The 16,528-nt window shown below is 47.2% G+C and overlaps 1 protein-coding gene across 4 annotated transcripts in view; it reads left to right on the forward strand.

Annotated features, from left to right (window-relative positions):
* The window catches only part of FRMD4A (FERM domain containing 4A), a 341,454-nt gene that overhangs the window by 251,971 nt on the left and 72,955 nt on the right, over positions 1 to 16,528 (forward strand). For 3 of the 4 annotated variants that reach the window (XM_079778679.1, XM_079778678.1, XM_079778680.1), the window contains exons 12-13: positions 8,277 to 8,353; positions 13,331 to 13,469. In XM_079778679.1, coding sequence (XP_079634805.1) covers positions 8,277 to 8,353; positions 13,331 to 13,469 — 216 coding nt within the window. Of the gene's footprint in view, positions 1 to 7,820; positions 8,058 to 8,276; positions 8,354 to 13,330; positions 13,470 to 16,528 lie in introns of those variants that run through there. The other variant, XM_079778681.1, reaches the window with a different exon arrangement.

The raw sequence follows: 16,528 nt of genomic DNA on the forward strand, positions 1-16,528 counted from the left end.
TTAAGTCCAAAGAGGAGCAGTGTGACATTGGAGATTTACAGTGCTGACCTCCACCTGCCTACAGGATGTAGGAATGCCCACACACGCACACCCCTCCCTTCACAGAAAAGGAAGCTGAGATGCAGAGGGACTTACCATGTCAGGAGTGTCACTGAGGCCTCTTGACTTCCAAGCCAGCATTCTCACCCCAAAAAGTGATGAACGGAAACCACGGAGAATAAGTGATGGATGAATATTGATTATCTGAGACAAACACATGGGACATAAGGGGGTGCATCAACTATGGATTTTTAAAGCTATAGATGATTTTTGTCTTTTTGAAAATGAGGTCGCATTGGCTTATAACATTGTACTTATAAGTTTCAGGTGTACAACATTGTAAATTGGCATCTGTATACACTGTAGCATGCTTACCACCAAGGGTCTAGCTTCCATCCATCACCATACATGTGACCCATTTTACCCATCTCACCCGCCTCCCCTCGCCCTCCTCTGATAATCACCCATCTGTTGTCTACCAGGTACCTCTATGAGTTTGTTTTGTTTTTTATCCCACATGTGAGTAAAATCATACGCTATTTGTCTCTCCATCGGACTTATTTTACTTAGTATAATATCCTCAAGATCCACCCATGTTGTCTCAAATGGCAAGATTTCATCTTTTTTATAGCTGAGTAGTATTCCTGGTTATGTGTACATACCGCATCTTCTTTACTCATTCATCCGTCATTGGACACTTAGGTTGTTTCTATATCTTGACCATTGTAAATAATACTACAATGAACATAGGGGTGTATATTTTCTTTTCATATTAGTGTTTTTGTATTTTTTAGGTAAATACCTAGAAGTGGAATAACTGGATCATATGGTTGTTCTAGTTTAATTTTTTGAGGAATCTTCATATTGTTTTTCATATTAGTGACACCAATTTATATTCCCACCAACAGTGCACAGGTTTCCATTTTCTCCACATCCTCCCAACCCTCATTTCTTGTCTTTTTGATAATAGCCATCCTAACAGGTAGGAGGTGATATCTCATTGTGATTTTGACTTGCATTTTTCTAGTAATTAGTGATGTTGAACATATTTTAAGGAGCCTGTTGGCTATATGTATGTCTTCTTTGGGAAAATATCTGTTCAGGTCCTCTGCCCATTTTTTAATCAGGCTGTTTGTTTTGTTGTTGTTGAGTTGTATGAGTTCTTGATATATTTTGGATGTTACCTCTTATTGGATATATGATTTGCAAATATTTTCTCCCATTTGGTATGTTGCCTTTTTGTTTTGTTGATGGTACAGATGCTTTTTAGTTTGATGTAGTTTGTTTTTGTTTTTGCTTCCTTGCCATTGGAGTCAAATCCACAAAAATATCACTGATGTTCTTAGCTCCTTTGTCATAAATTATTTGTCCCTATATGTATGGGTTTATTTCTGGGCTCTTAATTCTATTCCATTGGTCTGTGTGTCTATTTATCTGTCAATCAATACCACACTGTTTTGATTATTATAGTTTTGTAGCATAGTTTGAAGTTGGGAGGGGGGGTATGATACCTCTGGTTTTGTTTTTTTCCTCAGGGTTCCTTTGGCTATTTGGGTTCTTTGGTGGTTTCGTATAAATTTAGTATTTTTTTTGTTCTATTTCTGTGAAAATGCTCTTGAGATTTTGATAGGGATTGCATTGAAGCTGTAGATTGCTTTAGGAAACATTGGAATTTTAAGAATGTTAATTCTTCCAGTCCATGAGCACAGAATATTTTCATTTCTTTGTGTGTTTTTCAATTAACTAAGATGACTTGAAGTTACCATGTATCATGAATACTGTCTGCTTTGTGGATGTTGCCTCCTCCCAACCAGATTTAGATTGTGATCTCCTTACAATATAAGTATGCATTAGGCATCATGTCCTTCCTTTTCCTACTAGCATAGGCCCATACAAAGTAGACACCACTAGTTGAGTGGTTGGAAAGGATATGGGGCATTAGATATTCCCTAAAACCCCAGGGCCTAGCTTCTTCTTTAAGCATAAAGTAAAATATAGTGCATGCCTATGTAACTGATACAAAACCTCTGAGGTATGGTGTTGAGCCACTAAAAACACATATGTGCTCCTGTTGTTCCCTAGAATGGGTTCTCCTGGAACAGCAGAGCCTCGTCATGTTTTCTGAGCACAGGCCTGGCTTTCTTTGTGGTGCACCTCCATTTTAACTAAACTCCATCCACTCCTTCTTTTGTCCTGTAGTCCTCAGGGTGTGTGGCAACTCATTTTATTTACTGAAGGCTTAACCAGTGAACTGCCATGCATCCAAAATGGAAACCATCCCCATTTCTTCCATATGCGCTGGGATATTTACGAATTTAAGTTACCATAATTTTCTTTACAAACCCAGAGATGTCCCTAGCGAGTCTGATTTTAAAATTGGGCGACCAGAGTTGGTATTTGAGGCTTGTGGCTATAGACACGCGTGTTTGTGGGGAAGGTCCACTGCTTGCGTCTATAGACGCTTATGGCTTACAAAGGATTAAATATACCCAGAGATTAGTGAGTGACAGCCCTTCTAGAAAGTGAACAGAGCAGAAGTGACATAAAGAAGTACATTTTCTAGTATATATGTTTCCTTCCGGCCCCGGAGACTATTCCTGGCCATGAGTCTAATTCTTCTTAGAAGACAATTCGTGGCTGGTGTTCGGAAAGCACTTGGCATCATGCAGACTGCTAAGGGCCTTTGAAGAAGTGATCATTTACTTAATCATTGGCTTGAAACAGCTTTGTCCTCGCTCATCGTCAGGTCTTCCTGGTGTGTTAGAAGAAGCCCAGGACAGAAGTCACAAGAGTGGGTCCCAGCATCAGTTCCTAATTTAACCTGTGCTGGTCCTTTAACTTCTCTCCCTTGGGCTTTCTTAATCTGCGGAAGGAGGCAGCTGGACCAGATGGTTGCTGGCATTCTGTGCAACGGTCCCTCTGGGAGAAGCAGGAAGTTACTCAGAGAGAGGTCATTAAGAGGCTTGATGATTCAGCCTCAGGGACAGGAGGAAGACAAGACTCCCTGAAGCCCAGTCAAGAATCAGAGCCACCAGAGTGAGCTTGCTCTCAAGACTTTATTTCCGCCTCATTCTGCGAGCTCACCCGCCACCCACGTGCTGTCCCGGCACTCAGTAAACACTTGCTGGGAGGAAGTCTCATGGAGTCAAGGCCCCTTCTCTGTCCCTGGTGGTGGTGGGAGGGAGCATTAGCCCTTTCCTGCCCCGACCGCCAGCCGTGCACAGGATGTGGGAATCCAGCAGCCCAGCTAATAGGACCAGTGACCAGTCCTGCCCATGAAGTGTTTACATGCACCCTTCACACTCACGGCTGGAAGGTGGTGTTTATTCGCCAGGTTTCTTTGCTCTTCCTGGTTGAACGTTTCCCATCTCCTATTTTAGACTTAAGGACATTGAGTCCCAAAAAGGGGAAGTGGAAGATCTGTGATCCCTTGCAAGTACGAGTTTGGGTCAGAAATTACAACTCCACATCCAATACCAGCCCTGGTCCCAAAGGCGGTGACAGACGCCATCTAATCTCCATGGAAACACCTCCGAGTAGTTTCTCTACACTCGAACCAGGACAAGCAATTATTAAGGCTGTTCCTTATCATCATGAATGTTGCTGTTATTCCTTGATTGAAAGCTAAGGCATCCCTGAGTAGACTACCAAAGCAATCCAGGTCTCTAAGAAGAGAAGGAAATCATGTCATCCAGAAGGGAAGAACATTTGCTGTATAGGACTAAAAAGATTTGATTTTTATATTTCCTACTTATAGTCACACTGTTGCTTATTCGTAAAAATCATTCCACTCATAAAGTGAACCAGCCATTAGTGACTAAGAGCTCTTCCCACTAATTAGTGGGCCTGTGTGGAAAGGAGCATATTAGAGGTTAGAGTAATGGACATGTGCCCTTGACTCCTGTTTCTGGTTCCTTCACTGGCTTGCTGTGTGGCCTTAAGCGGTTTCTCCGGGCCTCACTTTCCTCAAGAAGCAAGTTTCCCACTCGCTCTTCTCGGGGATGCTAAAAGATCAAAGAAGGGGTGTTTACAGACCTATTAAACATGCCCCGTTGAAGTTTATTAGAATGGCCTTGATTTGATAGTATTAATTAATAAATCCTTTGATTATTAATAGACCCAGGTATTTGAGCTTCTAATTAGTTCCTTGGGCATAATTGGCCACAGTGGTTATACCAAATCCTAAGGGAACTAGCACAGTCATCATGATCATTGTGTGTATGTCTGATGGGCCTTCATTTGGAGTCACAAAGCACATGGGCATCTTTACCTGGTGACTGAGAAGCTGCAGGGAGCCAGGAAGGCTCTCCTAAAGTGACACAGATGATCAGGAGCTGCCCCAAACCAGCACCTCTGGGGCCCAGCCTGGCCTGTTTATAAAGGGAGGCAAGGCCAAGTGTCTCTATTTGCTCCTTGTTTTTACCCTGCCAGCCTCCGTGGAGGGTTTAGCAGGCAGGGCCTCTGAGCTGTGCTCCATGAGGAGACAGTGCATTTACAGCAAGGAGTGACCATCTGGTGGCCAGCCCCTCGGGCACAGCTGCATCCTGCTGCCTTCGTCTCCCTGCTGCCCAGCCCCACATCCTCCCTAAGTGAGGGAAAGGGTCAGGCCAGTGTACCCACAGGGGCATCTCCTCTGATTCCTGGGATTCTGCTCATGTCCCAGCGCAATCCTGTCTTGAAAAACTGTCCATTCAGTCACCTCACTTCCACCTCTCTTTCTAGTATTTCTTTTGCAAAAAAAAATTTTAAAAAATTGTTTTGAACCCCTGCTTAGAGCAGACATGAGGGAAAGCCATGGTTCTGCCTCCTGTTAGAAAATGTCCGCAGACATCCTGGGAGAGGCCAGAGCCAGGCAGCCAGGGTGCAGTGCCCAGGACAGGAGTCCGGGAGGCAGCAGTGGGGGCGGATCGAGGGCCCACAGCAGAGCCAGGTGGTTTGGTTGGGCCGTTGGCAGGGGCTCGGCTCTCCACACCAACTACATGGGGAGCACTTCAAGGGAAAGCCCAGCTTGTTCTATTTTGCAAGGAGTTGGGGTGGGAGGAGCTTCCAGGGCCCAGCCACTCTGAGTATTGGCTGGGGTTCTTCACCAACTCGGGGGAGTCCAAATAAAAGGCCCAAGAGAGGTGTTTGCAGGCAACCTCACACCAGGTTTGCTTTCTTTCCTCCTGATGGAGCGGGGACAGCAGACTCTGGGTGGGCACCTTACCCCACATGCTGCCTACCCCAGGGCAGTATCTGTGACACCAGAGCCAGCCAGGACCAATGATGGGGACCAGGGACGTAGTTTGTAGGCTGGGCACAAAATGAAAATACAGAGCCCTTGATCCAAACTTACAGAGAATTTCAACATGTGACAGCAGAGCAGTAAACCAAATGGGCCCTTCTGAGCACAGGGACCGAGGTCCGCAGGCTGATAGCGGTGGTTCTGGCCATGGTGGAGGCAGCACAGGTCTGAGGGTGCCCCTCAGAGACCAGCCATCTCCCATCCACCCTTTTCTTCAAAAGAAAGGGAAGAGAGAGGGGGCGGGGAATCATTCTGTACACTTCCTTAGAGATTCCCAGCATGCAAATAATCAAATTGTATTTTCTTAAACCCCATTGTGAGAGCTTGATAGAAATTGGGTTTGAGCCTAGCGTTGGTCTCTTTGATGTCCGCTAACCAGGAGATGAGAGCAGTTTGGAAACATACAGAAAGAAACCCATTGAACACAGAAAAAACTACACCATCTGTGAGTGGCCAAGGCATAGGAGGAGGAATACTGAACTATGAATGTAATAAAATATTTCCAGCTTTAAAAAAAAAGGAAGTTAAGAAAAGAATAAGTTTGATTCGGAGTTATTCTTTTTTATGCCCCAGGATTTGGGAGAAGTCAGAACAATTAGGAATCATGATAAGATCCAAGTTCATTGAGTACTTTGTGCCAATGAGCTGTACCTAGAAGGGGCCATTAATGCCATTTCACAGATGGGGAAACTGAGGCTAAAAAAAGTGTTGTCACTTGCCTAAGAGCAAACAATTTGGATGTAGGAGAGCCTGGACTCACACAGATGCTGTCAGACTCCAGAGCCTGTGTGTGCTGCACTTTGGACCGTGTGCTCTGCTGGGTTATATGCGGTCAGTGTCAGCGATCCGATGGTTCTGCTGCTTTTCTGGCTGTGCTAAGTTCAAGTGGACTGTCTATAAGTGTCTGACAAGCGGGGGTCGGAGAGAAGCTGTGAGGGTTTTCGTGTAAGGGCATCAGCAAGGAGCCTGAGGCTCAGCCCTGTCATCTGAACCCTCCAGGCTCTGCGCGGGCGGCATTTCATCTGTGCCCCACACACGCTGTCGGAGCCAGTGCAGGGCTTTGGGTCCCTTGCTTTCCTTGAAACGTCTCTGCACCCACTTGGAACCACCCCTAAAGGAGAAGGAAAGTATAGCTCCCCTTGGCTTCACAGTGACATGTACTGTAAGAGCTGTGGACCACGGAGGTGGCTCTAATACAGGAGAGTGAGGTCGTCCTCCTTGGCACATGGAACAATCATCAAGTTCTGCCCAGCAGGTTCTGAAGAGAAATGAATGCAGCCCTTCTAGAAGCCGCTTTTGTTTGTTTTGTAAATTTTTAAAATATTTATATATATTTATTATTGACAGTATTGCCGATGTCTCCTATTCCACCCCCCCCCCCCCCAATCCTCCTCTGCCCAGCCCCTACCCACCCACCCCCAGGCCTTCACCACCCTATTGTCTGTGTCCATGTGCCATGCATATAGGTATATGAGTTCTTTGGTTTATCTCTTCTCACCCCCTTCCCCAACACCAAGATCAGTCTGTTCCATGCCTCCATGCTTTGGGTCTTATTTTGTTGGTCAATTCATTTTGTTCATTAGATTCCCCAAACAAGTGAGATCATGTGATATTTGTCTTTCTCTGATTTGCTTATTTCACTTTGCATAATAATTTGCAGGTCCATCCCTGCTGTCTCAAAGGGTAAAAGATCCTAGAAATCGTTTTTATTATTCATTCCTTTAAGAAGAAACTGTGAGCAAGTCAGAGAGGGTCAGGAGCCCCAGACAGGAGTCTGGGTCTAGGATGACACCCTGAAAAGCATATGCCCCTGGGAGGAGCTGGGAGGATTCCTGCTTTACCCTCCTTTGAGCAAAACAAGCTTCAGTTCTAAGACTACTAGTATAGAAGGGATGCGGTATGCATCAGATATAAATATAAATACTAGTAATGTGTGCATGACTCCAACCTCTTTGGACATTTCCCAGAGGGTTAAGTAACTTTCTTTTTCATCTTATAAAAAGCAACCCCCCTGCCCCCCCGCCACCCACCCCCACCCCTCAGCCACCCAGCAGTGCTGCAGCCTTAATTATTCCCAGTAATTGCAGTCAGCTTCTTAGTTAAGGGGTGCTCTCTTGGAAGGAAAAATGCCCACCAGGGCCTGAGGGGGAGCTCTTTTTACTGCCCATTTTTTTCAGAACTGCCTCCATTCCCCTGCTCCCCCTCCCTGCGCACCCCCTGGTGGCTGCTGTGTCCTGGCAGCTGCAGGACCCTTGGTTTCTTTGTGCTGCAGAAAGAAGTATGGGCTTGACAGGAGCACATTGTTATCTTGAGCTGCCTGGCCCAGAATAAGGTCAAGGCGGCCCCCGCCCTCCTCTGGAGGCTTCCTGCGCTGCCTCGTCACCAGGGTGAGTCCGAGCTCTTACACATTAGTGGGCAGGAAGTAGAGTCCCGATGGGAGGCTGGGAATTTGAGCGCCTTCCCATTTCAGCACTGGAGGGAGGAAGCCTCAGGCAGCCCTCCCGCAGATGGCTACTGCTTCCTTCCCAGCGCTCGGTGCTGCTCCTCCGTCCCTCCAGCCTCCAGCCTGCCTCCGCTCTGCTCTCCCCGCCCCTCGCCTTGGAGGGAAACTTCTGTGGAGCTGGGAACTGTCTTGGAGAACTCAACAAAGGCAGAGCAGCCGGCAAAGACTTGAAAAGAACTTGTTTTGTTCTCGTTCAGGAACCTGCAGGAAAATCCACACCCACGTCGCCAGGTTTTGAACCGGAGAGCGTGTGTGTGTGTGTGTGTGTGTGTGTGTGTGTGTGTGTGTGTGTGTGTATGTGTGAAGCAAGAGGCGGAGGAGGCGAAAACAACTGTACAGTCTCTGCTTTGATAAGGAAACTGCCAGCTGCAGAAGTTCAGCAGCAAAGGGAGGACTGTGGCCGCGTGAACCAAGCGCTTCTGAACTTAAACTGCATTGCTTTCTGTCCAGATATTCCAGTGGAGGCAGTTGGAAAACCTGTATTTCAGAGAAAAGAAGTTTTCCGTGGAAGTTCATGACCCACGCAGGTAAGCTAGGAAAATCCTTACGTCTGGGAGGGCAAGGCCCACCAGCACGAATGATCCTGTTTTTGTGCTGCCATCCTCGCTGTGCATTTTGGCAGGGGAGGATGGGTGATCGTGGAGAACAGTTGAAATCAGACAGTAAAGCTTTGTTTTGTGCTATGTATGTCGATAAGTGCAGTGGGTTCAAGTGTGTGTGGTGTGTGTGTGTGTGTGTGTGTGTGTGTGTGTGTTTGTGTGTGTGTGTGTGTGTGTGTGTGTGTGTGTATGTGTATGTGTAGTAGCCATTCTGCGCTCACCTCATTTCCTGCACGTGTTGGCGCTCATGCCTGTGGAGCTGTCTTTCTAAGCCGGGCATTTTAGGGAAGATTTCCTAGCTCTTCGTAACCAACACCAAATTAAACTGGGCAGCAGGCTGAGTCTTTTTAGGAAGTTTTGCGGGAGGAGAATCTGAAGGATGGCTTGTCAGAGCTTCTGAGGGTGTGCCGGGTAGGACAGTCCGCACCCAGGGTGACCTGCACGGGAAGCAGTGGCGCCAAACTGTTGGATTCCAGGAGCTGTGGTGTGAGGGTGTCGGCCTTGGGCTGGATGTGGAAGACGCAGTTCCTTTCCTCTGCCCCTCACATCGTGCCCCAGGCGGCACTAGCGTAAAAGCTGTGCTAAGGCAGATGACAAACACTAGGACCCTGGTTTGCCCTGCCGCAGGCCCTGCGTGGAAGGTGGGGGCAGCAGGCACTCGCGGCTTCTCCTCTTTGTCTGCCGCAGTCCTGGAGGTAAAGGCAGCCCAGAAGCAGCTGCAAAATTTCCAAAAAGCAAGCCTGCCACCTCTGAGTAAATCACTTTGGTAAGTCCAAAAAATGGATTTACAGCCCGGAGGCAGTCCTGGGAAGACGGGAAGACCAGGCTCTGCAGAAGGGCAGATGTGGGTTTTCGGTGCCATCCATCCCCCAGCCCTGGCCTGGGAATGAGGATCTCGCACCAGCTCGCTCCCACGTGGCCTCTGAGCCTCTGAAAAAGCTGCTGTGCCTCCCGCAGGGCTGAGGCCACAGGCAGAGAGGGCGCAGGTCAGGGTCTGAGGCTTGTGCACCCTCTGGGTCCTGCGGCCCGTGATAACCAGTGAGGCTGACGTGCTGCTTGCCAGGTTGCATAATCTGTGCGAAACAGCCCTTCAGGTAGGGCAAGAGCTTACTCATGCCCCACGGTCGCTAGAGAAGCAAACGGAGAACATTTCAGAGAGTCTTGTTTTCGCAGCCAGGTGAAGGCGGTAGCATTGAGCAGAAGAACAACTTGTCTGGCATTTCTCAGGGTCTTACAGTCCAGAGACGCAGCTCTGCAGAGCAGGAATCCGCTTGTGCCGGCAGAGAGTGGGAGAGGGGGAGATGCTGGAAATGATGGCACAGCCAGGATGGAACGCGATTATCTGTCCAGGTGAACTGACCAGACCTGTCTTAGGAGTGTGGAAGGAGGGGGAACTTACGTGAAAGGAATGAAATGCATGTTGCCACCGTGGGTCTGATGCAGAAAGGAGATGCTGGACAGAGTAAAGCTAAGGAAGAGTAGTTTAAGGGGCCATGCATAGGACTAGACACTCTTTATGCCTGTGCTCTGTTGGGCATCCTGCTAACTCAGGCACCTTGGACAAATCCTTGCATGCTGTGCATGGGTGTGTGTGTATGTGTGTTTTTTTCTCTGAGTCTATTGCCCTGTCTGTGATACAATACTAAATTCCATCCCCCAAGGCCTAAGGGTATAGGAAAGGGTCCAAACCTCACATGTTACTATTATGTGAGCTGTTAGCCTATGAAATGAAGGTTATCAGTGTCATATTAGTTGTGTAGCTTCTCTATTTGGGTACCAAGACAGGGTCCACGGCCCTTAGAAAACTTTTGGCACACTTGGAGAGACAGGCAGAAGAAGAAGCGTGGTATTTATTGAGTGTTCACCATGTGCAAGCACATTTCTCAACACTCATTCCCATTAATCTCATCCGGCCCTCCCTGTAACTCCAGGAAACAGGCACCATAGTGTTCCTCCTCTACATCTGGGAAACTGAGGCACGGAGAAACGGAGCAGCTTGCTCTAGGTTACAAATAGTTAGTAAGTGGTAGAGGCAGGTTTTGAACCCAGGAGTCTGACTCCAACGCTCACACACCTTCCTGCTATACTACACAAGGTAGCAGTACCAAGCGGCAGATGGAAAAAGCATAAATGCTCGAGGTCACCAGGAGCCAGGCTGATCAGGAAGGACCCATCTGAGCAGAACCTCAGAGGGTGACCAGGATGTAAAGCTTGAGGTGGGCCCTCAGGAGGACAGATGTCTGTCAGGTGGACAGAGAGAGGAGAGAAAGTGAGGGGCTCAGGCAGCTTGTGCACAGAGCCAGGTCTTGTCCCCGGAGGAAAAGAGCCTCTCTCGGCCCCGAGGCCACAGGGAGGGGCAGGGAAGGCAGGAGAGGCCTGGAAGGGCTCTTCAGGGCCTCTTGGTGCTCTTTAAATTCAATGGATCATCCTGCTGCTGGGGCCTTGTTTGTTTGGAGCAGAGAGGACAAATCTGACCGGACATCCATAGGGATGACCCCCACCCCCACCCACCCCCAAACCAGGAAGTGAGTCAGAACCAAAGCAATCGGATGGAAATGCAGGAGAGAATCTTGTTGTGAAGATACGAAGATGTCATCCATGGGGCATTTGGGGGAACAAGGGATTCACTCAGAGCACAGGCTTATTCCGGAGGTGATGGGCGCGGGTGGGGTCACAGAAGTGCTGTGGGGTTTATCTCCTGCACCGCTGTCCTGATTCCCCCACCATTGTATCTGCTGTTCTCTGCCCGGAAAACAGTCCCTTTCTAAGGTTTAGGCAGGACAGAAAAGTGGGTGGGGTGGGAAGAGCCTGAAGGGAAAGATGCAGGGAAGAGATACATTAATAATGAAGCAGGAGGAAAACTCTCAGAGGGTCTGATTCAGATGCTCTGTGGCTAGTTTGGAACCACCCAGACCAGAAGGCCTCTTAACTCTTCCTCTCTCACCTTATCTGAAAAAGATCAGCCTAGTACAACTCTCATTGCTTTCACTAAAATATATAGCAACTTTCTTTTCCTTTCTAACTCAGCTTTTCCAGGAAAGAAAAAAGTATTTACTCCCAGGAGTGGCCATTGCTATGGAAGCCAAAATAGGTGTTCAGATCACGGGTTTCTTTTTAAATTTATAATTTCTTCTTAGATTTATACGTTTATAGACCACAATTTCTTTTTAAGTTTATAGATAAATTTATCTTCAACTGCCTTTCATGCCCTGGTGTTTTCTCTTAACTCTCCCTTTTTAACAAAAGGGAAAAACATCTTGCCTGGAATCAGCATCACCAACTAACCCCAGATCTGAATTTCTCCTTGGAAATGGGTCTGAAGAAGACCTAGTGTTAAAGCTGTAGCCCCCAAGGGAAGGTGACTGGAGCAGCTCTAAATTTTCTTCAAGGAAAAATGTGCTATGAAAAAAAAAAGTTATTCATAGGTCCTGACTACCCCAAGTTTTCTCCAAATTAGATATCTTAATCTTGAGACCACACATTTTCTTCGGACATATACACATCAGATACCACAGACCCCACCCACTGTCCCATCATCTTGCCCCCCCCCCCCCACACACACACACACAAACACACTTGCATGCAAACACTTTTGTAATAATCTGCCTACCATAAAATACACTTCACTGAGGAACATGGTCGGTATACCCCCCCTCCCCCCATGCTGCTGATAAGGTGAGTTATGTTGGGACCTGTATTTCTACTTTCATTTTTAAAGTCTGATTTCCATGCGTATATATACTTCATGTCTTCCCCGTATATGTACCTGCGGAGGCAGGGTATTGAAGGGGTTGGCAGGGCTCATATCTTTCTACCTTTCCTCTCCTGATTTTCTACGGCCCTGTCTTCCCCATGAATGTATTTCAAATTAATGACCAGCTCTTTCAAGGAACATTGAATTAAAGTAATATAAGCCCTGATTCCCTTAGGACCTCCCACAGGCTGTGGCCTGTGGTGATCAGACCAGAATTTGCTCATCCTTCACCATAGGCAGCATTGCCTGCTTAATAAAGGACATTGTCGAAGGCTTTCCTGTCTCTGAAGTTTGTCTTGGTTCAATACCAGGAGCTGAAGACCAGAAAGGAGACCCATCTTATCTCAAATAAGGCAGAGGCGTGGCCCCATTCTGAACCCAAAGGAGCCAGTGAATCAAAAGATTAGCATTATTCACAAAAGCTAAGAAATGGAAAGAACTTAAGTGTCTGTTGATAGATGAATGGATAAAGGAATTGTGGTGTTTTTACACAGTGGAATATTATCCAGCCTTAAAAAAAGGGAGGCAGTCTTGCTGTTTGTAATAATATGGGTGAACCTGAAGGACATTATGCTAAGTGAAATCAACTAGACACAGAAGAACTACATGCTCTCACGTATAAGTAGAATCTAAAGACATGAAGTTCATAGAAGTAGAAAGCAGAACTGTGGTTTCCAGGAGAGATGGGGAGATGGGAAAATGAGATTTTGGTCAAAGGTACTAAGTTGCAATTATGTAGGATGAATAAGGCTAGGGATGTAATGGACAGCATGGTGACTATGGTTACTAATACTGTATTGTGTAATCTTGGAAATTTGCCAAGAGTGGATTTTAGGTGTTCTCATCACATAGCAAATAGGAACTATGTGAGAATATGGTATGTTCATTAGCTCGACTGCAGTGATCATTTCACTGTGGGATGTGTATCAGATCATCTTGTTGTATACATTAGATACACTCTTTATTCATAAAATAAAATAAAAGTAAGGCCTTTGGTACCGGTTTCCCAAAGCATACACCAGGGCATGCTCATCTGTCACCTTTGCAGCAGGACATTTAGGACCCAGTGGGTTCTCAATAAGACATTTAGGACCCATCAGTGGAGTTCTTTGTCATAAACGTGTTGCCCCTTCTGATTCTTGCTTTCCCAGGGCTTCTGTGACGAGGAGGACGTTTGGGCACAGTGGCATTGCGGTGCACACGTGGTACGCGTGCCCAGCATTAATCAAGTCCATTTGGGCTATGGCTATTAGCCAGCACCAGTTCTACCTGGACAGGAAGCAGAGTAAGGTAAGTCCTTGTGCGAGGCCTGGGAGGGACTCTGCTGTGACCAGACTTTCACCAAGCTGAGGGCAAATGAGAGCCCTTGTCTGGGTCTCATTGCTGAGGGATTGAGGGTTGGAGGTCGGGGGTGGCACTGTGTCCCTTGCCCTGAGATGTGCACAGATACAGACTTGCCTTTTAGGTCTATAGGAGGAGCGAGACGAGCTCTTCAAGAGGGCACATTCCTTGCAACTTGATCAAGGGGCTCTGGCCCAACCACAGTTGGCACGACTCAAGCCATTGAATACAGTCAGATAGGGCCCTTCTGAGGAATTTGAACCTCAAGAACCTCTTCTAGGAGCAAGCAGTGAAGCCCCTTTTGGTATTTAAACAGTGGCATATTGTTTTCTTTTCAAGGGGGAAAATAAAGTAACCATTCTCAATTAATAGACACCACCTAACTGTTGTGGATAATTGCTGTGAAAACCCTCCAGGCTTATTCAACTGCCAACTGCAGTGTTTTAAAAATGCAAAGCTGGAAACATACAAAAAAAAAAAAAAAAAAAAAAAAAAGCAGCAGCCCTGTTTCCCTCAAGGAGACCTGGAGCCTCAGGCCTTGGTAAACAGTCATCCTCAGCGGGAGATCCCGCCCCGCTCCAGGGGCACGGGTGCATGTTCTGTGGGTGGGAGAGTGACTACTCCTTGGTTCACACACAGCTTATATCAACACTCTGCCCCCTCTTCCAGCTGTGTCTGCCTTGCTCCCCTTGCGTCCTCCCCTCCACCCTTGGCAAACCACTCCCATTCATTACCCCTCAGGTGAAGAGCCATTTGGATGTGAGCTCTGCACTTTTTTCAGGATCCTGCTGCCTTGGGTTAGGGCTACGGGGTGGAATACAGAGCTACAAAGCAATGCCAACCTTGGCCCTGGCCTAGTCAGTACCACCACCTGTGGGAGGTTTTGTCCCATTGTTTGAGTTATTGGCATGGGAGGAGGTGGCAGGATCCTAGGCTTACTGGGCACAAGAGTCATTGGATCGGTGTCCTTTTGGATCCTTTCGGTTCCTCTTTTCTTTATTTTCCACCTGGATGAAGTTGCTCTTTCCCTGGCTTGGGGAGAGGCATGGATGGAGAGAGCTGGAGTAGAGTGGGAGGTAAGAGAAGGATGGTAAGAAAACAGGGTAGGAAGAAAGGAAATAATAATTTGAAGTGTAATTTCAGTTTCAGATCAATGCCTTTCCCATGTAGTAGTCATTGTCTCCTTTGTAACAGCTTTTCTCCTCTACTCAGTCTTCTTCCTGACCCCTCTTTTGTTCACTTTCTGGGGTGAATGGGCATAGGGTAAAGCATTTTTCTTACTAGGAATTATGAGAGTATTCCACAGCTCTTCTAGTGGTGATGGGCACAGGAATTTGAGGACCCATTAGATTAAAAGATACAGGGCCTTCAGTAGATAAATGGATAAAAATGTTGTGGGACATTTACACAATGGAATACTATGCAGCTGTGAAAAAGAGGGATATCTTACCCTTTGGGACAGCATGGAAGGACCTGGAGACTATTATGCTAAGTGAAATTAGCCAATCTGAGGAAGACAAATATAACATGATCTCACTTATTTGTGGAATCTAATGAACAGAATGAATTGACCAACAAAATAAGACCCAAAGCATGGAGGCATGGAACAGACTGACATACCTCAATGTGGGGTTAGAAGGATGAGAAGAGATAAACCAAAGAACTTATATGCATAGCCCATGGACACAGGCAATAGGGTAGTGAAGACCTGGGGGTTGGGTAGGGGCTGGGAGAGGGGGTAAAGAGGGGGAAAAGGGGAGATATTTGTAATACTATCTATAATAATAAAAGTATAATATGCTAATTAGACCGGACAGCTGAACGACCTTCCGGATGTCATTCTGGACGTCCTTCCAGATGAAGCCGCTGTGGCGGGGGCCGAGGCAGAGGTGGTTAGGGGTGATCAGGCAGGCAGGCGAGTGGTTAGGGGTGATCAGGCAGGCAGGCAGAGTGGTTAGGGGTGATTAGGCAGGCAGGTGAGCAGTTAGGGGTGATCAGGCAGGCAGAGTGGTTAGGCGCGATCAGGCAGGTAGGCAGAGTGGTTAGGGGCGATCAAGCAGGCAGGTGAGCAGTTAGGGGTGATCAGGCAGGCAGGCAAGCAGTTAGGGGCGATCAGGCAGGGAGGCAGAGTGGTTAGGGGCAATTAAGCAGGCAGGCAGAGTGGTTAGGAGCCAGAGGTCCCAGATTGCGAGAGGGATGTCCAACTGCCGGTTTAGGCCTGATCCCCTGGGACATTCCCCAGGGCAGACGGACATCCCCCGTGGGGTCCCGGATTGCGAGAGGGTTCATGAATTTCCTGCACTGGGCCACTAGTCAACACTAAAAAGTATATTTAAAAAAAAATACAAGACCAAAGTGTTTGACTCATGCTTTAGCATGAGTTGGTGGATGGGTGTCAGTGGTAGGAGCTGGAGATCAAAACCTTAGAACACTGATCCCATCCTCTGTATTGTTCAGCAATGGAGGGGTGAGGGATAGAGAGTCTGGCAATCCTCCTGAACCCCACTGCTAGTTCCTCCTGCAGGCAGACCCCCCATACTGATACCACGATTTTGAAAAGGGGAAAGTGAAAGAGTATTTCATCCTAAGGAGCATATATTAGCTGTTTGAACTCTTCTCCTGACCTCCGGCTGTTTTTTGTTTGTTTGTTTTGTACAGATAGTCTCTTGGGTAACTCGGGAAGCTGTTCCTAGGGCTCTAGAGCCACATTCTGAAAGGTGATCTTTGTGCAGGTAGAGAAGCCTCATTCATCAGGCTTAGTGGTCAACTGATGCAATAAGTAAACCTCAAAAAGTCGTGATCAAAGAACACGTTAACAAGATGTTTTTTAGGAAAATTTCAGCTGACCTTCTCAGCAACCCCTGACTGAAGGAAATGGATACACTCCCAGAGCAGAACTTTCCCAGTAGGCTTTGAATGCACACAGATTCTTCAGAGCCCTTGCACTTCTCATAGGAACCGGTATCCTGCAGGGATCGATTAGGAACAAGTTCCCCCAGGTGAAAGTC

This window comes from Cnephaeus nilssonii (assembly GCF_951640355.1).
Source record: "Cnephaeus nilssonii genome assembly, chromosome: 1".
In the NCBI taxonomy this organism is placed as follows: Eukaryota; Metazoa; Chordata; class Mammalia; order Chiroptera; family Vespertilionidae; genus Cnephaeus; species Cnephaeus nilssonii.